Consider the following 25,982-nt stretch of genomic DNA (forward strand, 5'->3'; position numbering starts at 1 on the left):
TGAGTGCCCCATGCTATACAGCAGCCTCCCACTGGTATTTGTTTTGCACGTGGTATTGTATATATCTCAGTGCTACTCTCCCAATTCGTCCCTCCCACTCTTTCCATGCCGTGTCCACTTTCTGTTTGATGTTAATTACTTTTTCTCTTTATGAACTCTGGTTTTATGTGAACTATTTGTCAGACACTAGAATCCGCAAAAATACCCCAACAGTAATCTCCAGTCTCCTCATAGCTGTCTTATCCTTTAATAAACTACTCTGGCCCAGCTTTTAGGAAGTAAGGGAAAAGCCAGGAATGTTGTAGGAGGATGAGCAAGTATTTTTAAGTGTGTGGTTTGGGTGTGTGTTGAGAAGGAATGCTGGAGTATCCTTAATGTCATTACCCATGCGGTTTGTTGACCACAGCGTCATTACTCTGGCATTGTCTCTGAGTCAGATTTGGTACAAGACTGATTATTCTGTTTGTAACTAGTCCAGGAATAGACTGGTTGAGGTTTAAAGTGTTAAGAGCATCAGGTGGGAAGTACAGATGATGTCATACCTTTCGGTCATGATATGAAGTGCAGCATCCAGATCGCTGTCTCTTCAGTCTGCCTCCTTTCCTGAAGTCCCTGTGTAATTGACACTGCGGGCTATGCAGACCGTACCTGGAAGTCAGCCTAGATCCTTCTTTCACGTCTCACATCATGGTATTATAAAACATTTTCTTCCTTACATCCCACCTGCCTCCTCTTTCCCATCCCTGCCATGTCTGTTGCCTCCTGATTCTTTTTCATCTTCTCCCCGATTCTAGTTCACCCTTCACTGGTCTACTGGAGAGGTCTGTTATCAATGGAAAGCAATTTGTGTGACCCTGTTAGGATTTGTGTAAAAACGTGTGTATGTGTGTGATAGACTACAGGATAAAGTGTAAACTCTGCGTGGGGTAGAGACCTTGACACAGGCAGCCTGCCCTCCTAGGCTACCTCCAGTCCGAGTGCACCGCTCACAGCCTCCTGCCCCTCTCTGGGGCTTCCAGCCTCTGTGGGTCCTGCTCTGGTGTCTGGGAGACCCTGTCCTTCCCCACCCGTGTCCATTCTTAACACATAACTTCAGCCTTCTGCGAGTTAGCGTAGGTGCCCAGGCTGCCTGAAACCTTCCCAGATGCCATACTCTGCCCTCTGGTTCTCTTGCCTTGCAGGGCTTTTCACAGACCCCTCTGTTTATTTGATCTTGTCCCAGAGTACTGTCACCCCGTGCTGCTCTGTCCCTCTCTGGGCTGTGTACCTCCTGGTGGAAATGCTTTTCTTATACATTTGTGACCTTGGCATCTAGTGCAGTGCGTGGTACCAAGTGTGCCCTCAGTAAGGATGTGCAGTGAGAAAGCCAAGGGGTCTGGGCTAAAGGTGGTGGGAGCAGCAACTGCTCGGTCACTGCATCTTCATGCAGCTTTAGATCCAAACCCACCCACTGTTGAAAGGACTTCATGAGAAGTGCCTCCTCTTCATACTGTTTCAGTAATGAACACCCTCATGCTCAGAAAATGGAAACTTCTGTTTTACCCAGATCCTTTATACTAGGGCTTAAGCCTTCTTTTCTAGCCTTAGTATATCCGGATCCTTCTGTGAAAATAAACAAAACATATAAGCCAGAATTGTAATAATTCATAGCACTGAAACAAGAGTTGGGAAGTTAGATGCCAAGATGTGTGAACTTATTAGATAGGCTTTAAACCATATATATCCCCAAGTATTGAAAAGTGAGGGCTTTGTATACAATGTGCCTTTTCCTGTTTAACTTTCTCTTTATGCACAGTTGTGCTTTATTTTGGGTATATATTCTGGATGCAGCAGTTCATTCTTTATCCCTTTTTATTTCTACAACTTGCCCAGTGTAATGCCACGTAGAATTCCACTTTATAAAATAGCGCCTGCCTGCAGGAGCTTGAGCCGTCTCTGAGGACAGTGCTGTAAGGAAGGAAATGGAAAGAGAATCTATCCCATCACCAAGTATTTGGTTTCAATGGTTCCAGTTTCCTTGGAGGTGGGAGCCCACCTTCTACGTTTTTAAAAAACTATATTACAGTTGTGAAGGATCTTTTTAAGTCATTCTACTAAATTAATTTTTACCTGATCTCCAGGAGTTGTATTCTTAATTCATTTCCATATTTTATCACTTCTCATGCCTTTGCAGCATGTGTGGGTAAGGTGTTCAGATCTCTATTTGAAATATTAGATGCTTTATTATTTTTGTTCTTGGTTTAAGAGCAGGTATCTTTTGGTGGGGTGGGGGTGGGGGGGTGCTTCCCAAGTGGCACTAGTGGTAAAGAATGCGCCTGCCAGTGCAGGAGGCGCAAGAGACACGGGTTCAATCCCTGGGTCGGGAAGATCCCCTGGAGGAGGGGATGGCAACCCACTCCAGTATTCTTGCCTGGAGAATCGCATGGACAGAGGAACCTGGTGGGCTACACTCCATGGGGTCGCACAGAGTTGGAGGCAACTGAACACACACACACATCTTTCAGAGGATAATGCAGATATTTTGTGTTTTACTTTTATAATTTTTAAGGGAGATTTAATGTCCTTTATTGGAGAAGGAAATGGCAACCCACTCCAGTGTTCTTGCCTGGAGAATCCCATGGATGGAGAAGCCTGGTAGGCTGCAGTCCATGGGGTCGCACAGAGTCGGACACGACTGAAGTGACTTAGCAGCAGCAGCAGCAATGTCCTTTATGTTCAGAGCATACTTTTTTTTTCCTGCCTTTTTCTTTTTTTGGTGATGGGTTGGGGAGAGACTTAACAGCTCCTGCTTCCTATAACTTTCTGTGCTGGCCCCAGCGACATTGTGGACAAGATTGATGGCTTTTTCTAGAAATCCATGGCATAGACATTACTGATTTTGTTGAGAAGAAATTTTAATAACTTAGACCTCTATAGTTATGCTTGGTACTTCCCTTCTCAAGGCAGGTGTAAGAATAAATCAGGTAAAGTGCTTTGATCTCCTCAAAAGCAAAACAGTTTGAGAAGGAATTATAATGGGGATTATGTCCCTGGCCAAAAAAAGCACTGTGTAACTGTCAAGTGTGTCTGATGGTTAACATTAAGATTCAGCGTTGACTGCCAGAATGCCAACTTGAGGGAAACCGTTTCTCCACAGGTAGCCAAAGTAAAGAAACTCATTTGAACAGAGTTTAAGAATCAAGATGTATTTTAATAAATGCCATGAGTGTTGATTGATCCAATATAACCTTGTCATTGATTCCATTATCTATTTCTCTTATGTTTAGTTTTTTTTTTTTTTTCTTTTACCATTTTGGTAAATACTTTTGAGTAGTCACAAAATTTTCAGGTTAGCCTGTAGATCTGACGTAGTACTTAGTGGCACAGTATTTATTAATGAATTTTGGGAGTAGATACTTTACATAAGTAAGTGTTTAAATATCTGTTTACATGTATTTTGAACTGTTTATAATACTTGAAAAATACCTTAGAATCTTTTATTTCTACAATTGTAAATATTTGAAAGCCTAGCTGGTAGAAGAGGGACAGGTTTAGTTGTGTTGCTTAAGACCTGACATGGAGAACTCGATAAAGAAACCAAACGTAATGTAACGTAGAGAAGACTTGTATGGGCCCCAGCACAAGCTGGCTGCCCCATGGCTGTGTGCCAGTAGTGGGCGGCTGGGTGGCAGTCTGTCTCAGACACAGAAGAGTTGGCTGTTGGTGGCAGTGGGAAGGCTAGACCAAGGTTTCTTCAACCCTCAGTTTTGTGACCCCTTGGACTGCAGCACGCCAGGCTTCCCTGTCCATCACCAACTCCTGAACTTACTCAAACTCATGTCCATCTAGTCGGTGATGCCATCCAACCATCTCATCTTCTGTCATCCCCTTCTCTTCCCACCTTCAATCTTTACCAGCATCAGGGTCTTTTCCAATGAATCAGTTCTTCACATCAGATGACCAACGTATCGCAGTTTCAGCTTCAGCATCAGTCCTTCTAATGAATATTCACAACTGATTTCCTTTCGGGTGGACTGGTTTGATCTCCTTGCAGTCCAAGGGACTCTCAAGAGTCTTTTCCAACACCACAGTTCAAAAACATCAATTCTTCAACCCTAGATCCTGAGAAATCTGATAGAACTTTACAGATAAGACTGAAGTCTTAGGGAGATTAAATGATTTTGCCTTTTGGAGGTTAAGAACTTAAGGAAACAAGACCTTCACGCACCTTTGTCATATTTACAGCCAAAGCTTAGAAAAAAATAAAAAATGAAAATAAGATTGAGGATAAATTGAGTGTGTGTTGCTGACCAGTGTCTGGCAGTGACATCTGCCCGCATCCACCCATGGTACCCTGTGTTACTCTGAAGCGTCGTTGTTCACTCTAGGAGCAATTTTAGGGGTTTAATGCCACATAGCTGTTGCATATAGAGTCCCTTCTGCTTCTCCCTGTCCCCTGCCCCCTTCTCCCATCCATCTGGCGAATTTTTTTAATCATTCTTATTGTTTTTACTAATTTTTCTGAATTAAATTTTTTAAAATTAATTTTTATTGGCGTATAGCTGCTTTACATTGTTGTTAGAGAAGAAATCTGTGGAGTGATGCACAGATGGGAAGTAAAAATTCATCCGATTAATCAGCTATAAGTATGCATAGTATGTATAATATTACAGTATATTATGTTTCTCCCCTGTGACCTCTCTCTCGACCCCTGTGTCTCTTTAGCCCATACTTGACTGACCCAGGCTTTCCTGGTAGCTCAGCTGGTCAAGAATCTGCCTGCAATGCTGGAGACCCCGGTTCAATTCCTGGATCAGAAAGTGATAGGCTACCCATTCCAGTATTCTTGGACCTCCCTGGTGGCTCAGATGGTAAAGAATCCACCCGCAGTGCGGGAAACGTGGGTTCAATCCCTGGATCGGGAAGATCCCCTGGAGAGGGGAATGGCTACCCACTGCCTTAACCCTAACCCCTAACCCTGCAGTGTTCTGGCCTGGAGAATTCCCTGGACAGAGGGGCCTGGCAGGCTACAGGTCATGGGGTCGAAAAGAGTCAGACACGACTGGGTGACTTTCACTCACTTCACTGACTGGCCCAGGTGCTCCATTCTTGGTGCTCCCTTTGGACGTCAACCAGATCCACTTGAGAACAACTGTGTTGTAGTGGTATATGTTTCTCTGGGGACTGAACTTGCTAACCATGAACTTGATAATGCCTCAACCGTTGGAACGTACCTGTTCTGCTGGGACTTAATCAGAGTGTTTGGGTTTTCACTCCAGCTCTGTAATTGTCAACTGATTGCTTCATGGTGCCTCAATTTATCATCTATTGGCTAAGGATATTAATAGCATCCCCCTCCACCCACTGCCATATAGGTTTGTTAAAAAAATAAAGGAGTTAATATGTGTGTTTAGAATAGTGTCAAGTAAGCATTTAATAAGTTTTAGTTATTATCTGGACCAAAACTGAGAACCAGGTTATTAAGAAATGCATTACTAAGTTTTTCTTTTTTTTTTAAAGAAAGCAAAGCATGTTCTGAGCTAAAACAAAAATGCAGCTAAGTTTCTCTTAATAAAGATACTCCCAAAATACACCAAAATAATAGAGCTGAATTGTAGTAGATGTTCCCAGTCTCATGAAAAAGCCCAGCATGGAGCAGTCCATCATTGCTACAGTCCACAGGGTCCTTCGAAAACCCATCTCCATTCATGTTATTACTCTCAGGGAGCTGGTCTCACAGAGTACAAGGGTCCTGCCTCCCATCCGTATTCCAGACCTCAGGGAAGAGAAAAGTCAGGAGAAGTGCTCTTAGCCTGAAGGAGAGGAGCCAGAAGTTGCCTATATCATTTATGGTCCTAGTCCTGTGTCCCCAACAGTCACATGACCACACTTACCTGCAGGAGAAACAGAGGGTTTCCCCCAATTGGACTGGTTAGAGTGCCAGCTCTGCCACTGAATGGCTGTGAGACTTGGGGGAAGTTGCTTCACCTCTCTGTGCCTATTTTCTTGTTTCTAAAGTGGAGGTAAGTGAAGCACCTGACAAGTGAAATCTAGGCACTCAGTCGTGTCCGACTCTTTGCGACCCCATGGACTGTACCCTGCCAAGCTCCTCTGTTCACAGAATTCATCAGGCAAACATACTGGAGTGGATTGCTATTGCCTTCTCCAAAGTGAAGCACCTACCGTGCTTCAATTAACTCAAAGCATGGAGTTACCGTGAGGATTCCATTAAGTTCATTAATACATAGGAATCATTCAGGACAGTGCCTGGCACAAAGGAAGCATTATGTATGTATCAGTGACTATGATTATTTTACCAAAAGATAGAAAGGAATATGCGGAGAAGGCACTGGCACCCCACTCCAGTACTCTTGCCTGGAAAATCCCATGGACGGAGGAGCCTGGTGGACTACAGTCCATGGGGTCGCTAAGAGTCAGACACGACTGAGCGACTTCACTTTCACTTTTCACTTTTCCTGCATTGGAGAAGGAAATGGCAACCCGCTCCAGTGTTCTTGCCTTGAGAATCCCAGGGATGGGGGAGCCTGGTGGGCTGCTGTCTATGGGGTCGCACAGAGTCGGACACGACTGAAGTGACTTAGCAGAAAGGAATATGATTATTGGGGAACAGTTAACAGTCTCTGCCATGAGAGGACAACCAGAGACTGGGCTCCCAGCCTGCCTCATTAGCTGAGGTTTCTGGGTGGCTGCAACTTTGTTATAATCACTGCAGGTCCCAGGAACTTTTACACTCCTGTCTTGCACAGGTCTTGTTTAGGCCTCCCTTGGGTCAGTACGAGAAAGGTTTATGAGCTGTGTTTACGGCTTTGACCTCTTAGTTTCTCATTTCTAGCTCTTCCTTCACTGTGGCTTGTCATTAATATACCAAGGAAGTAAATTAAAGGAAACATTCTATTTACAACTATTAGTTTATAACATTCATTCTTCATTATAGTAGTTATAGTAGTAAAAAGATGACTGTAAAGTGAAGTCCGTTTCCAGTTAGTGTTAATCAGAAAATGTGTATAAATGGGAAATGGAATTGCAATATGCAATACAGCTGTTTCTAACTTCTGCTTTTTTTCCCCAAGACATTATCCCCCTGCGTTTGTAGTAACAGTGGGCTGCATGGTGTAAGTGCATACTTCCCTTCGCAGTTCCCAAACTTGACTGCTTGGTCCAGGAAATTGTTGGCTCTGCACGTGTCATGAGAGTGGGATGTTAGACCAAGTCAGTGGGAAATACTGTCTGCCATGTCTTCCGCTTGGTGATTCATAAACCTGCCTAATTTTCTTTAATTCACTTGACAGACTGACTTCAAAATGAATTTTTTGGTTTATTGATTTGAGTAGTGATGCTAGAACTATTTCTGGTGAACAGGATTCTATATATACTGGCTTGGACAGTATGAAAAATCCCAGTCTGCCTCCCAAGTTTAATGCAGATCAGGCTGCTAATTGTATGAGTTGCCTGCAGTTCCTGATCTTAACTGCATTCGAGTCAAGGTGTGAACATAAAGCCTAATACCATTTTCATCTGGAGGGAAACCACCAGAAAGACATGGAAGTTTGACATTGCCTGATTAGTGGTGCAGAGAATTTTCTTCTTTTAGGAATTAATCTCTTCTTTTAGGTAACAGGAATTTCAGACTTAAAATTTCAACAGTCTCTGTCTTTAGACCCGAGAAATCATTTTCCTACTCTAATGATAAATTACAGGGGTTAGAAGTTTGATTAGGATTATACATAAAATAAATATATCTGTGTCAAGAATATCTATAGTAGAAATGGAAAACTTGGGAATCTTTACAAGTTTTAAAAATTCAAGAATGATAGGTGCAAAGAGGTTTTTGTAGAGTAACAGCTTTCACAGCTGTGAAAAACCAAGTTCTTGTGTGCCTGAGAAAATCTATGCATGAATGGTCTTTTCAATGTGGCCATTTAACAACTTAGACACATTGTGGCCTTCTTTTGAGTATAAATTTAAATCTTCTTCTGGTCCTCAGGGTTGATTTTATTTCTAGGTCTTGTTTCAGATCTAAATTGATTAATACTGTATTCTTAGAAGTCCACCTTTATTTCATGAAATATATACTTTTAAAACATTTAATTTATTTGAAAAATACACTCAACATAGATTTTTTAAAAGATACTGAAAATATAAGCACTAAATCATATGATAGTTTCTAACAATAATTGCTTAATATTTTAGTGTGTTTATTTCAGTCTTCCCTATTAAGTAGTTTGAACATGTTAGAGATGATACCATATACATATTTTTTATTCTCTGGTTTTCAAAATCCTTTTTCATTGCTATTAAGAATTAGCAGTAAATATAATTTCATCATATAGAACTATAATTATCAAGTTAATCCATTATTATTGAACATTTAGGTTATTTACAGTCTTTTGCCATTATAAATAATGACGTAGTTAACATTTTTGTGCATAAAACTCTACTTGTATTTCAAAACTATATTGTGAGGATAGATTCCTTCAAATTAGAATTACTAGCTCAAAGAACATAAGTACATTTATTAAGGCTGTTGATACATATTACTAATTATTTTACAGTGAGGTTGTGCCAATTCAGAGTCTTACCAGTGATATACTTGAATTCTGTGTCATTTCAACAGTTTGATAATTTTATTGGCAAATAACAATCTTGCTTTAATTTCATTTTCTGATTACTGATGAGATTGAACATTAAAAAGAAATGTCCATTAGCCATTGTGTCTTCTCTGTGAATTTTCTATTCATGTTCTTTGCTTATTTTTCTGTAGTATATCTGTGAGGATGTCTGTTTTTCCTTTTACTTGTAGCAGCATTTACCTATCAATGTTATTAAGCTTTTTCATATTATTACCAGTGGTTTTTCTAGTTTTGTTGGACATATAATTTTAGAGTTCTTGATATGCAAAAGTTTCACATTTTTACATATTTAAATGTACCAATATTTATGATTGTAGGTTTTTTTTTTTTTTAACGATGTTTATGTTTAGAACATTATTATTGACTTAAGTAGGGCTTTCCAGGTGACACTAGGGGTAAAGAATCCACCTACCAGTGCAGGAGACGCAAGAGATGCTGGTTTGATCCCTGGGTCAGGAAGATCCCCTGGAGTAGGAAATGGTGCCCCACTCCAGTATTCTTGCCTGGAGAATTCCATGGGCAAAGGAGCCTATGGGCTACAGTCCATGGGGCCACAAAGAGTTGGACATGACTGAGCACTTATATGATACATAGTCAACTTTGGAATTTTTGTGTGCAGCTCTAAGAAATTTTTTTCTTTCAAAGTAGATGGTTGGTTTCTGTACACGATTGAATAATCCAATTTCTTTTGCATTGGCTAGTGGCCCTCACATCATCTTACATTACTATATGTAGTCAAGGGTCTGTTTCTGGGGTGTTTCTTCTCCTTTGGCGTGTGGTTTTTGTTCTCAAGTAATTGACATTGACAAGTCGCTCAGTCTTGTCCAACTCTTTGTGACCCTATGGACTGTAGCCTACCAGGCTCCTCTGTCCATGGGATTTTCCAGGCAAGAGTACTGGAGTGGGTTGCCATTTCCTTCTCCAAAAATATTTCTTTGAGCCCCTTTTTTTGAGGGGGCAAGAATACTGGAGTGGGTTGCCATTCCCTTCTCCAGGAGATCTTCCCTACCCAGGGATTGAACCCGGATCTCCTGTATTGTAGGCAGACGCTTTACCGTCTGAGCCACCAGGGAAGTCTTCCTACAGCAGTAATACTAGTTTTATATCTTCTTTTCCTTCAGTTAATACCTCTTATTTCTAACTCAGTGTTCTTGGTTAGACTAGGATTTATTTTAGAGTGGTGTTTAATAAAAATGGTAATGGTAAGCATCCTTGTTTTGTTCCTGATTTTTAATATAAATGCTTTTTAGTTTATTCTTTTACTTTTAAATAATTATGAGATGAAAATATTGTTTTATTCTCAGCTCTTAAAGACATTAATCTGAAACAGATGAAGATGTCGATCAAATGCATTTTCAGTGTCTGTATTAAGTGTGCATTTTTTAAAAATCCCATGTAATATAACCAGTCTTAGAAAGTTACACATTTGGAATTATTTCCAATTATCTCTAATTTTAGACTTTTTCCTTCATAGTGAAAGAGAATTCTTTATATAAAACTTTCATTTGGTATATATTTTATATTTTTGCCTTTTTAGCCCAAAGTTTTTAGATACTGAAGAAACTATGTTAATTGTTTTTGAAATTTATCTACTTTCTGCTGTATAATGCTGTGTAACAAATCATACCCAAACTCAGTGACTTGAAAGAAACAGTCATTCGTTCTCCTGAGTGTGGGTTGGTTGAGATGGCTCTGCTCTAAGGTGTGATGGAGTGGCTCTACTTGTGCTGTGTTTATGGGATTTGGATCTCCTCCAAGTGTCACTTGTCCTCCTTGGCAGGCTGGCTGGGACATACTCTTCCTATGGCCATGACGGAGGTGACAGAGGATAATCCTAACTGCCAAGCACAACTCAGACCCCTGCTTGCATCATACGTTAACATCCAGTTGGCTAAAGCAACTCACTTGGTCCAACCCAAAATCCAGGGCCAGGAGGTTAACTGGAAATATAAAGTCATGTCAAAGGGCATGTTTTCAGGGAGGAGTGAAGAACTGGGACCAATATTTCAGTCTACCACATACAGTTTATGCACCTGTCTTAATTGAGGTGATGAGATTAAAATAAAGAAATATTGGAGTGATAAAAAATGAATGTGTGGGATTTAATTTGGTTTTCAAGATTATTGGTGACCAGTGTGGAGTGTAAGATGGTAACAATTCTAGCGATTTCCATATTAAATGAAGTAAGTCAGACAGATAAGTATGATATGATATCACTTAAAAGAATATCTATATGTATATTTATATGTATAACTGAATCACTTTGCTGTACACTTGAAACTAACACAGCATTGTAAATCAACTCTACTTCAAGTGTTAAAAATGGTTAAAAAGAACACATGATTACTAATGGCAGAGCTGTGACTCAGACTGCCCTCTCTCCCAAAAAAGACGGTGCTAATTCAAGAATAAGATAAAGTAGTAAGTCTTTACCTGGTCTTGAATTGTACAAATCTTTTACTGTATTAAACTCATTTCTTGTTATACTTTAGTTTTTTCCCTTGGTGTGATATTTTCTGTTTTTTTGTTGCTTTAGTCACTAAATCATGTCCAGCTCTGGCAACCTCGTGTACTGTAGCCCAGCAGGTTCCACTGTCCATGGGATTTCCCAGGCAAGCATACTGAAGTGGGTTGCCATTTCCTTCTCTAGGGGATCTTCCCAGCCCAGGGATCAGACCTCTGCATCTCCTGAATTGCAGGTGGTTTCTTTACCACGGATCCACGTGGCTTATTTTCTCTTCTAGGAATAAAAAATTACTGCAGGGTAGTACTTAAACAATAATTTTCACCCCTAGGGTAAAAAAAAAATATGTTCTTTGATATAAAGGACCAATATTAATGTCTTTAATCAGAACTATTTTGGACTGTTGAAGCCAATGGCAGAATAAAAGAGGTAGTCCTCAGTGTTTTAAAAATAATGTAAATAGCCTTTTCTATGCCTCATGCTTTGTGTACCTTCCGATATTCAGTGAAAAAAACTCTGTTGTTGGCCCTCCAGTGATGCTAAAAAATCAAAGATTCAGTACAGTATAAAAACAAAAACAAAACCTTTATTTGGTGTTTTTTTTTTAGTGGCAGTACCGGTTTAAAATGAAAAAGGGAGAAGAAAGACTTCAGATAATATGCACATGGCTAAGTATTAGATAATAAATATTTTTCTTTTTGTGAATAGTTCTGTGGACTGGATTTGCTTTGCATGCTCTTTTCTTTCCTGTGACCTGGTTGAAAGAAGAAGCAGGTTGGGGCGTGCAGCCTTCTTTAGTCCCAGGAGTTGAATGAGTGTGGAGAGAACAGAGAGAACAGGGGTCAGTGAGGGGTGTGCTGCTGATGAGGCTGGAGTTAGGGCCTCTCTGGACAGCTTTACCCTCATCTCCCACCCCTAAACAGCTCCCGAATCCAAGCTGTAGGATGTTAGGCCTTCTTCCTACTTGATGGGAGGGGAAGGTGAGGTTCTGAGATGTTCAGGGACTTGTGTGAATGTGGGACTCCATGCAGGGCCAGAGTGGGGCCTCCATTGCCTTCCTGCTGTACTTTTTGCTGCAGAGAGGCTGAGTGAGGGTGTGTGGGTGTATATATCCCGGAAGAAGGGCTGAAAATCTACTGTGTGTGGGAGCAGTTCTGTGTTCCTGATAACACAATGTTTTAATGTTTCGCCTTGGGAAATACTGCGGTACAGGGAAGCTGGAAAACCTCAAGACAAAAAGCAACGTGCGAGTGTATCAACAGCTACACCTCAGCTGCCATAAAGACTTGAGGGGTCTTTGGACAGCCACAGCTCACCCTTCTGAGACAGGATCCTGGTATTTGAGTTGGAGGAAATGCCTTGTCCATATCGAATTGAAATGTTTGAAAGAGGTTTGGGAATCTCTTTTTAATATTGAAATTGTAACTCTGTGCTGCTATCTTTGTAGCTGAGAAAACAGTCTCATCTTAGGTAAGTTCACAGCATGAGCTCAGAAAAGAATTGGAGCTAGAAATCCTCTCTTGATCCCTTAAACAATTATCATTATTTCCATACCAACATGGTGACTGTTTCATTGAGACTTTGCTTGGTTTTAAGGTACCATGTAGAGGTGAAGGGGAGGTACACAAAGACACAGGAACTCCTCAAAGAGCATCCAATCCAAATGTGTGTGTGCATAGTCTCTGTAGTCGTGTCTGACTCTTTGTGACCCTGTGGACTGTAGCCCTCCAGGCTCCTCTGTCCATGGGATTCTCCAGGCAAGAATACTGGAATGGGTTGCCATGCCTTCCTCCAGGGGATCTTCCCAAGCCAGGGATCAAACCTGGGTCTCTTATGTCTCCCGGCATTGCTGGCAGATTCTTTACCACTAGTGCCACCTAGGAAGCCAACAGATACATATGATAGCGCAAATAATGAGGCTGCAATGATGCTTTATTGACTATGCCAAAGCCTTTGACTGTGTGGATCACAATAAACTGTGGAAAATTCTGAAAGAGATGAGAATACCAGACTACCTGACCTTCCTCTTGAGAAACCTGTAAACAGGTCAGGAAGCAACAGTTAGAACTGGACATGCAACAACACACTGGTTCCAAATTGGGAAGGGAGTGCATCAAGGCTGTATATTGTCACCCTGCTTATTTAACTAATATGCAGAGTACATCATGAGAAACGCTGGGCTGGAAGAAGCACAAGCTGGAATCAAGATTGCCGGGAGTAATATCAATAACCTCAGATATGAAGTTGACACCACCTTTATGGCAGAAGGTGAAGAAGAACTAAAGAGCTTCTTGATGCAAGTGAAAGAGGAGAGTGAAAAAAATTGCCTTAAAGCTCAACATTCAGAAAACTAAGATCACGGCATCTGGTCCCATCACTTCATGGCAAATAGATGGGGAAACAGTGGCTGACTTTTATTTTTCTGGGCTCCAAAATCACTGCAGATGGTGACTGCAGCTGTGAAATTAAAAGACACTTACTTCTTGGAAGGAAAATTATGACCAACCTAGACAGCATATTAAAAAACAGAGACATTACTCTGCCAAGAAAGGTCCATCTAGGCAAGACTGTGGTTTTCCCAGTGGTCATATATGGACGTGAGAATTTGGACTATAAAGAAAGCTGAGCACCAAAGAATTGATGCTTTTGAACTGTGGTGTTGGAGGAGACTCTTGTGAGTCCCTTGGTCTGCAAAGAGATCCAACCAGTCCATCCTAAAGGAGATCAGTGCTGGGTGTTCACTGGAAGAACTGATGTTGAAGCTGAAACTCCAATACTTTGGCCATCTGATGCGAAAAGCTGACTCATTTGAGAAGACCCTGATGCTAGGAAAGATTGAAGGCAGGAGGAGAAGGTGACGACAGAGGATGACATGGTTGGATGGCATCACCGGCTCAATGGACATGAGTTTGGGTAAGCTCCAGGAGTTGGTGATGGACAGGGAGACCTGGCATACCGCGTTTCATGGGGTTGCAAAGAGTCAGACACGCCTGAGCGATGGACTGAACTGAACTGAATGATGTAAAGCCAGTGTCAGGCACTTACTTACTGGTTTATATGTACCTTCTTATGCACAGTTGGAGCAGTGTGTTAGTGTGTTCACTATTGTGGTGAATTGACATGCACGCCTGGACGTGGGGATCAAGGTATGGGGTTTATCAGACGCCACGCTTCGTTTTCACATCTGTTCCCTCTGGTGTTCCTGGCCTGTTCATCCACAGCGTCTCAGTAACAGTAGTTGCTTGTGGTTTATCTGTGCTGCTGACAGAGATGTTGCTTTCGAGGGAGGGCAGCGCCTTCAGTCTGTAACAGGAAGCGAGGCTGCCTCTGGAACGTGGCCATTTGATGCTGATGGCGCCTCCTCTCCTGTAGCTCACGTTCTCACTCCCGTCCACACAGGTGCTGCTCTGTGAGTTCAGGCTGGTTAAGATCCAATGTGATGCCTCTGCAGTGTTCTGGAAGCCCTTGGCATGCCCTCTCTTGCTGTTATTTCCTATAATTTCTTTTTGACAAATGCATTTTTTAGGTGGCAGGTGTCTTCTCAAGAATGTATCTTTGTGTTATTTGCCAGGAGATGCCTTGAATTTAAAAGTTGTCAGTATTGGCTACTGGAAACAGTGCACAGTTTGGAGTCAGACAAAACTGGGTATAGCTTTGCGTGCTGCCTGCCGCCTCTCGGCTTCTCAGGTGATGCAGTGGTAAAGAAGCTGCCTGCCAATGCAGGAGACTCAAGAGATATGGATTCGATCCCTGGGTCAGAAAGATCCCCTGGAGTAGAAAATGGCAACCCATTCCAGTATTCTTACCTGGAAAATTCCATGGACAGAGGAGCTTGGAGGGCTACAGTTCACGGGGTCACAGAGTCAGACATGACTGAGCACATATTCATGTACTGCCCGTTTCCAGCCATGTGATTTATGTGTGGTTCAGTCATTTGAGCCTCTTACTGCCCTCTAGGAGCCTCTCTCACAACGTTTCTTGGCACATAATAAGTGCACAGCAAATGCCATTAAAAAGAATTAATGTGTGAACTCTGGATTTTAAACCAAAAGAAACCATATATTACTTTGTGAGGTTTCTTTCAAGTGTTCTTCATTGTCCTCTGCAGCTTCTAAATACCTTTACCAATTATTTGCCCTGCATATATGATGAGCTACATTTTCATCACACGTTTATTCAATAAGTGGAATTTTTTTTAAGTCTCCAGATTTTTTTTTTAATGTGAAGCTTGAAAGGCAACTTGTGGGTTTGAATAAGAATAGCCCTGTTTAGCAGCAGCAGCAACAGCCGAAACAGATATGCCTGCAGCGCTTGGAAATCTTGTTTTTACAAAGTCGCTGGCTGAAAACCTTGCCAGGCCAGAGAGCATTCTAACTTTCTTTCATAGAATAGTAACTTTTTGCCTTTATGAGCAGGATCTCATCTGTCTGTCTGGGTTCTGCTCTGCTGTACAAAAGACACACCGTCTGTCATGTAGTTGGCTTGGCAGGTGTCAGTGCCTGTTGCGTGCTCAGGCACTAAGGCAGGTGCTAGAGATGGATTCACATTCCGGGGGTGGAAGGGTGTTGTGGGGAAGGGACCAGGCAGGGAGGTGAGAAGGGCATGGGGAAGATTTGGTGACAGTGCTTGCCTTGCATTAGATCAGAGGTCAAAGGGGAGGCTGTGAAACCAGGAGAGGGAGACCATGCTGAAGGGTGGGGCTTGTCGCAGGCGTCTGTTACACGTCATCGTCTATGCCAGACCTAGGGCATGAACACATCCACCATGGTACTTAACACATGATTCTCTTAGGCGAAGCACACTGACTGAAACCGCCCACCCTGGCCAGGCACCATAGTAACCATTTGCATGAGTTGTTTTATGACAAGAGGTCCTGGTAAGGAACACAGAACTAATAAGCTACCACCAACCAGAAGAATTCGGGAAAGGTCAAAAGGAGACACCATGTGTCTGACCACCTCCCGGAACCCTTCTCGCTGGTATCCATCTTGGCTAAGCAATGCATGCACCACCAAGAAGGACTCTGAGTCAGAATGAATGGTCAGAGACAACCGGGAAACTAATCCCTTCACCATAAAACCTGAGACTGCAAGCCAGGTGGCAGAGCAGTTCTCCTCTTCTGGAGAGGTAAGCTTCCCTTACCCTGCTGCTCTTCTCCTGGGTGCCCCTTCCCCATAAAAATCTCTTACTTTGTCAGCACGCGTGTCTCCTCGGACAATTCATTTCCGAGTGTTAGACAGGAGCCCACTCGCGGACCCTGGAAGGGGTCCCCCTTCCTGCAACATTTCTGTGAGCCAGGAATCTGGGCAGTACTCAACCAGGCAATTCTTCTGTCCTGTGTGGGATCAACCTAGGTCACCTGGTGTAGTCAGCTGATGGATGGGCTCGTCTGGAGGGTCCACGGCAGCTTCAGTCACACGTGTGCTAATTGAGCAGGCTGTTGGAAGGCTGGGCTCAGCTGGGACTGCTGACTGGAGCCACCTCCATGTAGCCTCCTTGGCATGGGAGGTCCCAGCTTCTTTACAAGGCAGCTCTGAGCTCCAAGAGACAGAAGTTCTAAGGCTTTTACAAGACCTGGCTTTGCAAGTCTCAGCATGTCACTTCCTTCCCATCCTGTTGGCAGATAAGCCATTAAGGCCAGCCCAGGTGTGGGGAGATGGAGTTAGACTCATGGTCCCTGGGAGAAGTAATGGGAACTTCTGGCTGTTTTTAATTGACCATGTTGTGTACCTTGATAGGAGAGCCATTGAGAGACGTAAGGCGGCAAGTTGGATGATGGGTAGATGACATCATCAAATGTACTTTTAGATTTGGAGGCAGATGGTGTATGCTCAAGGTTGGAATTGGGGTGGTGCGGGTGGAGTCCTGTTTCAAGGTTCTCGGCTATGAGGAGAAGATTAGAAAGAGAGAGGAGGCGCTGAGTGAGGCTCCGTGGAGAGGCTTGCTTGTGTTTACTTGGCTGGTTTGCTCTGAAGATGGGTGAGGTCATCAAAGACCCATTCTTTTCCAAATCACTGTGGTCTCTTAACTGATGACATGCCATTGAAAGTCTCTCTCCTCCTATCTTTGGCGATACAACTTTCTCTTGGTCCTGGTTCTTTGGCCTGTGACTAAGAAGGGTTTACTTATTTATTTGAAGATATAAAAGGTATTTCTTGCCATATTTGTGCATCTCTGCTCCGCTGATTGAAATTAAAATGTTTCTGTATATGTTAAGTTGACATTCCTGGTTTTTGTGTTTTCATCTTTATATTAGATATGGCTTTTGGGTTGCAGGTAGAAGAAACCAATCTGAGTTAGCTAAAACCAGAAAGGATTTCATGAACAGGGGTCAGAGTACATCTGGGCCAAGAGACACCCTTAAGGATCCTCTTTGCGTCTCTCTTCATTTCTTGTCCCTGTTCATCTGCTTTGCTCCTCACTTCACTGCTGCTTCATCACGGAACAGACTCTGACATCCCCACAGCTCCGATGCCTACAGTTTACAGCTCTGGCCATCCACACAGACTGGTGGGTTGTCTCTGGGTCCCGGCTTTGTGTTTTCTGACATGAGACTGTCATTGGCCAATTGGGACCAAACGTCTGTCACCAGCCACTCAGTGGGGAGGGTGCTGGCCTGGCCATTTCATTCAGATGTAGTACTGGGCTTACCTTAGGGTGTTCAGGGCTGGATTTCCTAGAAGGGATGTCATAGTGAGCAGATCTCTTAAAAAGCATCTGCCACATTCTTTGACCAGTTTCAGCAGTGTGTAGTTGAGAGAAAGGTGCAGCGGAGAGCTGGGCAAATGTAAGGGGCACAGGACACCTTGCCAGATCTTGTACCAGTTGTTCTAGGCCACAGTGATGAAAATGTCCCTTTAAATTGTTTAGGCCCTGCCTTTGATTCACATATGTTTCTCTTGATACAGGGCGCTCATCCTAGTGTAAGTGATGTGCAAATATATTAAGACACAGTTGATTTATAATGGTTGTTTAATCAGGGATATGTTTGTTAGAGTAGCGATCACAGGTATGTTTAAGAAAATCATGTCCATTATTCTGATCTTGGCTCTAAAAAAGGAGAGGAGTAAGACTTGAAACAAATGATTTCTGTACTCTGGAGACATTTTCTGTAGCTGACGTTCCTTTATGATGGAGATGGAAACAGATTAAAAACACAGCAGGAATAACTTCTGGTAATTTAAATCCATTATCATACTGCAGCTACAGAATAGTAAAACAAACACCGCAAACCATTGTTCCGACTTTTGCTGTTCCCCTTGGGCCTCGTGTCCCCTTTGCCACACTCCCCACCGTGCTCTCTGGGTGAGATGGGCGAGTGGCAAAGGCAGGACTTCCAGGAGAGCGTGGAGCCGCCACCCACGTCACCTCTGACTTTGGTGATTGGAGGGAGCCTCAGAGTTGTCATGTTTATCCACACAAATTTGCAACAATTCCTCTTTTGGTTCTGTTCAAAAGAACTTCTGCCAAGAGGGAGCTGGAGAATAAACAGGGTATGAGACAGAAGTCAGAATGTACAGGCACCTGTAATCTAGATTAGAAAATACAGGTGAAATGGAAATGCTCTTGCACACCTGCATTCTTTTTAAACACTGGTATTGGCTTTCAGGCAGGGGTCCCCACTCCCCCCCCCCAAAAAAAGGGGGACTGCACAGCAGGAGGTGAGCAGGTGAAGCTTCATGTGTATTTACAGCTGCTCTCCATTGCTCACATTACAGCCTGAGCTCCACCTCCTGTCAGATTTGAGATGGCATTAGATTCTTCCCTCATGGCTCGGATGGTAGAGCGTCTGCCTACAATGCGGGAGACCCGGGTTCAGTCCCTGGGTCAGGAAGAGCTCCTGGAGAAGGAAATGGCACCCCACTCCAGTATTCTTGCCTGGAAAATCCCATGGACAGAGGAACCTGGTAGGCTACAGTTCATGGGGTCGCAAAGAGTCAGACACAACTGAGCGACTTCACTTTCTTAGATTCTCATAAGAGAGTGAGCCCTCCTGCGAGCTGCTCGTGCCAGGGGTCTGGGTTGTGTGCTCCTTATGATAGTCACCCCCAAACCATCCCCCCAACCTACCCCCTGGTCTGTGGAGAAATTGTTTTCTACAAAATCTATCCCTGGTGCCAGAAAGGTTGGGGACCACTGGCTTACGGTATTAATTTAGGGAAATCTGCTTAAGGACAAGTACTATTTCCCAGGTGACTTTTTAAGATAGTTGATAGTTTGTGGACTAAAACTCTGCTTTTATACCTTTGGGCTTTTTAATGGGCAACCTTATAGAGGCATACTTTGTTTAATTTTTGAAGGCTAGCTTTCGCTAACTTGACAGTATAGGGTTCAAATAGCAATTGGAATGGAGGTAGAGAATTCGGAACTTTTAAGAATGCAAGCAACTAAATTTGATCTTCTTACAAATAAAGATCCTGCAGACATTAAGATGATTTGAGAGTGAGAGATGAGGTTTAATTAGTATGCTCTTTTCTAACCAATTCATTTAAAAATATTTCTCTAGTGTTTCTCCAGGGTCCATTAGGATGACATTTGTTGAATTGAGCTGGCGCTAATAGAGCCTCTGCAGAATTCTCATTTGCTTATTTATACTTGGTCTCTTCTGAAAAGATTTGAAGAGTCTGACTTTATAGAATAAGGAACCTATAATTACTTGGTATATCACTCTTAAATTAAGTTTCTGGAAGTGATTTGAATTTCATTACAGCCGAAGTCTCTAAGCCTGTTTTGTATCCCTTTTGTGGGGTGGTTAGTGGACAAGTCTTTATGAGCATTCCTGTCTTTTCCCTTAATTCTGTCAGACTTTTATTCTGAATGCCTTTAAAAATCTACAAATAAACAAACTCTTTCACCTCTGTTTATAGGTACAATGGTGCTTTACCTAATGGAGACAGAGGCCGGAGGAAAAGCAGATTTGCTCTCTACAAGCGGCCAAAGGCTAATGGAGTCAAACCCAGCACAGTCCATGTGATATCCACTCCACAGGCGTCCAAGGTAGGGGACTCCTTGGAATGGGGAGGGCCGACAGTGAATCATGGGTGTCCTTGTCAGCTACTCTTTCCTTTCAGCTTCATTTCTCTGTGGGCCAGTGTCTCGGCCATTTAAGCTGGATAATCTTGGTTGTGAAAGGCGGTCGTGTACACAGCCCATTGTGTGTTTCACAGCATCCCTGACCTCTACCCACTAGAGGCCAGTAGCACATCAACCCGCATGTCCCCAGCGGCTTTTGGGACAACCAAAACTGTCTCCCAAACTTGCCACGTGTCCTCTGGGGGCTGGAGGGTGGGCACACCTCCCCCTCTGTCCCCTACCCCCATCCCATAATGAACCACTGCTTTAGGGTGTAGTGGCGTCAGCATATATCAATTGAGGATAGTTGTGGTTGAGAGAGAAACGATGTTCCTTTTCCTGAAGAGTGTTCTGTATTAAATTTTGGTATAAACCTCATTAAGATTTGCTGTTTTCCTCTGTTACTTGAGTAGTGGGTGTTTTCACACAATTTGCATGTACATGGAATTAAATTTGTGTAATTATTAGATTGGAAGTAAATAGAGCTAAGTGCAATAAGAAGTCTATGATACATACTTCTTGTAAGTGAGAAGTATATAAAATGTTCATTTTTTATGAATATTTCATTTGTTTTCTGATCTGTAAGTGTAGAGGAAACCTGAATTTCCATTCTGGTTTATATAGTCTACCTATTAGATTTTATAACAATTTTTCTTTTAATTAAACATGTTATTTAATGTGTATAGTTTACTTTTTAGAAAATAATTATATCTACATGAAGTTATTTTATATGGGGCACTGGCTGTATATATTTATCGTAATGGGTTTGAACCATCTGGAATAAATAAGAGACTTTCTTTCTTTTTTTTTTTTTTTTTTTTTGCTGAAAACCAGCGGTTCAAAGAGAAATGAACAACTTCATGGAAGCATATGTGGTGTTTATACTCAGAAACAGGTCACCTCTGTTAACCTTTTTATTTAAAAGTTCTTGTTGTTTCTGAAGCAGTGCCATGGAAGAAGTTTGCAAGATTGTGCCAATTAAGAATCTTTTGTATTAGGGAGGGAATGGTTAGATCAGAATCTATCAAATACCAAGGAAACAGGAAAGAATAATACATAGTGGCCATATTTTTGGCTAGAGAAAGGGAAATAAGGTGCAAGTTTTAGGCAGGGAAGGACACTCGCTAGGGTAAACAGAGGAAATCAGCCTTACTGATTCTGAGAAAAGGAGGAAGTGAAATGGCAACAGAATCTTGGAAAGTCAAAGAATTATGAGAAATATTTTATAGTCCAAAAATATTTGGAGGGGAAGGATACCAAGACAAATGTTGTTAAGCATGTGATGAGTGCCAAAAATACTCTGATATTATAGACATGGTCTTTATAATTTTGTCTGTGTGTCGATATTTATCTTTTCTCCTTTTGGTTCTGTACCTTTTTATGTCTCCTTTTTTCAATCACAGATTTTATATTGATACAATGGCTTCAGATATTTAAAAAAATTATAGAAATCTTTGGTTACTTAGGCTTCATGTTATGGTAGGATATGAAATACACCTTCCAATAGCACTCTTAGAATATCATGGGTCTTCCTTACTCATTACCCACCTCCATCTGCTCCAGTTTTAGCTTTTTCTATTTTACCTTTGTATCTGGATTTTATCTGATGATATTTAGATTATAAATCTTTTGGAAGCTGTCTAAATCTGTTTAAAAGTATCATTGAGAATACTAATAGTAGGGGAAATTGTGTTTTGGTGTTACCACCTGGGAAAACATGCATTCTCAGGGCCTCAGTTTCTCATTTATAAAATGAGTTTGTGATGGTCAGGAGCCATGTGGATTCAGGGAAGGTATTTTGGTTACAAGCAGCAGAAATGATTCTGACTATATCATGCCAAAAAAAGAAAATGTGGAGACATTATTAAAGGTTAGGATGCAGCTAGCTCTCTGAATTGGGGGAGATTTTGAGTAACCAAGTTTTGTGAGAGAAGTGAACCAGAGTGTCCACAGGAGTTAACGTAGATATTCTTTCCAGGGTGTTATAAAGTGGCTCCACTTTTTTAATTTTCAGGAAAGAGAATCCGATAGGTGTGCACAGGGTCCGTCAAGCATGACCAAGGGAGATGAGTGGACCCAACATTTTTATCGTGAGCTGATCACCTGCCCCTACTGCCTTTCCCTTATTCATCTGGGGACTTGCATGTCCAGGGCCTCATGCACAGGACTACATCCTACCTGAACTGGTACCTTAGTCACAAATCCCTGTTTTTCTGTTCCCTTTTGAACTCCCACCCCCAGTCAGCATTGCCCGGCTGCTCCTCTTGCCACCTGCTCTGTTGGCCCTAGACAAAGTCTCATGTGTTAAACCTTTTCCTCAAATGCTGCTCCTCTACCTCACCGTAAGTGAGTCCTGGTTTTTCCCCAGGATGCTCTTTTTCCATCTGTTTAGTTCATGACTCTAGAAATGATTTCATTTTGCTTCCATTTCAGTCTCTTCTTTTGTAACCCTATGTTTTTCATCTAAGTTCCTTCCTCCCCTCCTCCTTCGGACCTCACTGATCTATAGCCCACTCTTCTGCATGTTTCCATGACCCAGGCCCAAGCTCAGTCTCCCTGCCTCTCCAGGCCCCATTTAGCCATATAGGAGCATCCATGGTGTAACCTTTTTTTTTTTTTTTTTTTAAACACATCCATGGTATAATTGAAAAATTGTAACTTTTCAGTTTCAGAAACTGTCACTTCTGTTCCACTTTCCCTACTAATATGATGGACTTGAGAGCCCACCGTCACTTAACCTCTACTGTTACCATAACTTCGAGTTCATTCTACTCGTGTATGCATATACTTTGCTTATCTGATTTCATCAGGGCTTACAGTCCTTTAGCCTGTCCTTACTTGCCATGATTGTTAGTGTGTTTCTAATCTTCCTTCCCACTCACCCTGTTTCCCATCAGAAGGCCTGGGTATGTGGTCGTCTTGGTGAAAGCTGTTTGACCTAAACCAGCACATGCTTTGCTGTGGAATTTCTAATGCTGCAATATTGGTAATGAAAGGATCATCTTTGAGTGGAATTGTACAAGTGAGATCTATTAGGGTGGGGGTGGTTACTGTTCTTAGAACATGAGGGCTTGGCCTCTTGACTAGGTTGTTTCTTCCCTCTGCCACAATCATTCCTTCTGCCCCACAGTCTGGGGAGAGACCAGGGAGACCCCTTTGCTGATGGTGGTGGCAGCTGGAAAACGGGCCCTCTTAATCTTCCATGCATCCCAGCATCCAAGCTAAGTCAGGTGAGGGTGGCAAGTGTGTGCCACTGTTGTGCAACTGCTATTTGTGTGATCACTATTTTTATAATCTTCATTTGTGTACATGTTTGCTCTTGAAATAGTAATACTCAAAGATATTTCTCCTGTTATGTAACGTGTTTTAAAAAGACGAAACAAACCTGAAGGCCTGTTTTACTTTTAGCAGGTCTATTACATAGATATTGGGCATTTAGCAATTTATTTCCATTTGTGTTCAATGGATATTTAGCCCTTTTCTGTGGCCAGGCATCATTCTAGGTATTGGATGTACTATAGGGACCAAAACATGTCTGCATGGAGCTATTTGTCTTGTGAGTAGGCAAACAGTAAGTTATCATGTGGATACATTTTTAACTGCACATTTTGAAGAGCATGATGCAGAAAAAGAATAAGGGGCTGTGAGAAGAGGAGATGCAGAGTTTCGTCTGGGTGGATGGGGAAGGATCTCTAAGGAAGTGTCCTGTGAGCTTCGAGCTGAAGAGTAAAGAGGAGTTAGTCAGGCGAGCAGAGAGGTCTGGAACTCTTAGGGTTCTGGTTGGAAGAAAAAAATTTTTTTTTCCCCAAGGAGAAACATTGAAGGGTGTTCAACAAAGAGCATGGCATAATATGACTTAGAATTGAGGTCAATTTATGCTTGTTCATTTACTTTTCAGTGATGGGGGTGGGCAATGATTTTACTTTTACTTAACCTGTAAATAGTAGACGGTTGTGGTGGGGTTGGTGATGATGCCTGATGGGTAAATATTTTGCTGGCAATGTGGTTTAAATTTAGCAGCATTACTGTGGAAAACTCTTCATCATGGTTTCCCCTTCTTAGATTGTGTTTTATTGAAATCTCCTTTTTTGGAAATTTTTGCTTTTAAAAAGAAATTGAATAGCACTGTGTTCCAGTTGGCATTATTTCAGAATGGAAAGTATCAGTGGTCCTAAGAGTGACAGTTTAGAGAAAAATTAGGGCCATTTACTGTGACTGTCACAACCAGGACTGCTTTTAAGCTCTTTACATTGGGATGGCTCTACTGGTTGATAAGATATTTAAACTCTTCCTTATCAGTCAGTGAGTGATGTAATAGTAAATGTGAGAAGTGGGAAAAGCTAATAATACACATTTCAGTGTGAACTCATTAGTTCAGCTATTTTTCTGGGCTTTAGTGGGGTCTGTTTCTGCAGCACTCATGGTCTGTCCAGCCTGGGTCTTAGTGGCATATCTCCACTGCACATTCCTTGTGAAGCTGGAGCCTTCTGTGCTTTCAAAGAATCATCTGTTTATCATTATCCTCAGATTTTTAAAATTGCTACAGCTTTTTAAATAGTTGAGTTTTAAATAGTTTTTATTTTGGTTCCTTTCATTGTTACTGCACTATAATTCTTGAGTTAGTAGTATCTGTTGTTTTGATATTTATAAGTACAAGAACTAATTTTATTATATTATTATAAATGAAGAGGCAGCAAAATTTTATTGTCTTAGACATCATAACCATGAATATTCTGAATCTGTCAGAGGCGATAAAAAAGAAATATTAGTAGTAAGCTGAAATCCAGAATATCTCTTGATACTCCACAGGAATACAAACCTAAAACAAATAATTTGTATGTCTAGGGTGAAACACAGTTTGATTATTTTAACAAAAAACATAAACATGAACAGCCTATCTTTTTTTAAATTTATTTTTTGATGTATAGTTGAATTACAGTGTTGTGTTAATCACTGCTGTACAGCAAACGAACAACCTATCTTTATACCTCAAGGGACTAGCAAAAGAGCAAACTTAAGCCCAAAATTAGTAGAAGGAAGGAAATAATAATAATAAAGGTAAGAGCAGAAATAAATGAATGAGCCCAAGGAGATTATAGAAAAGATTAGTGAAACTAAGAGCTGGGTTTTTTTGAATATAAACAAAAGAGACAAGTCTTCAGCTGGATTCAGCAAGAATAAAAGAGGACTCAAAATTCGAAATGAAAGAAATGTTACAACTATACTATAGAAGTCAAAAGATCATGGGAGACTGATATGAACAACTATTTACCAATAAATTGGTTAACATAGAAGAAATAAATTCCTAAAAACATAAACTCTACCAAGACTGAATCATGGAGAAATGGAATATCTGAACAGATTGATTACTAGTAAGGAGATTGGATCAATAATCAAAAACCTCACTACAGACAAAAGTCCAGGCCCAGACTTTGGTGAATTCTACCGAATGTTTAATGAAGAATTAATACCAATACTAATCCTTTTCAAATTCTTCCAAAAAGTTGAAGATGAGGGAACAGTTTTAAACTAATTTTTATAAGGCCAGCATTACCCTATTACCAAAACCAGACAAGGACACTACAAGAAAAGAAAAAATACATGCCAGTATTCCTGATGAACATAGAAGCAAAAATCCTCAGTAAAATTTTAACAAACCAAATTTAATAGTACATTAAAAGTGTACATCATACACTTTGATCAAGAGGGATTTATTCCAGAGAAGCAAGAGTGATTCAACAACTGCAGATCAGTCAGTGTGATATGCACATAACAATATGAAGGATAAAAACCATGTGTTCATCTCACTAAGTGCA

The 25,982-nt window shown here is 41.6% G+C and overlaps 1 protein-coding gene across 11 annotated transcripts in view; it reads left to right on the forward strand.

The window, feature by feature from the left end:
• PELI2 (pellino E3 ubiquitin protein ligase family member 2) overlaps nt 1-25,982 on the forward strand; it is a 194,595-nt gene that overhangs the window by 34,133 nt on the left and 134,480 nt on the right. For 8 of the 11 annotated variants that reach the window (XM_055538140.1, XM_055538141.1, XM_055538137.1 and 5 more), the window contains exon 2: nt 19,962-20,091. In XM_055538140.1, coding sequence (XP_055394115.1) covers nt 19,962-20,091 — 130 coding nt within the window. Of the gene's footprint in view, nt 1-11,166; nt 11,257-11,743; nt 11,767-18,812; nt 19,002-19,961; nt 20,092-25,982 lie in introns of those variants that run through there. The other 3 variants (XM_055538143.1, XM_055538139.1, XM_055538144.1) reach the window with 3 other exon arrangements.

This window comes from Bubalus kerabau, chromosome 10 (genome assembly GCF_029407905.1).
Source record: "Bubalus kerabau isolate K-KA32 ecotype Philippines breed swamp buffalo chromosome 10, PCC_UOA_SB_1v2, whole genome shotgun sequence".
Classification (NCBI taxonomy): domain Eukaryota; kingdom Metazoa; phylum Chordata; class Mammalia; order Artiodactyla; family Bovidae; genus Bubalus; species Bubalus kerabau.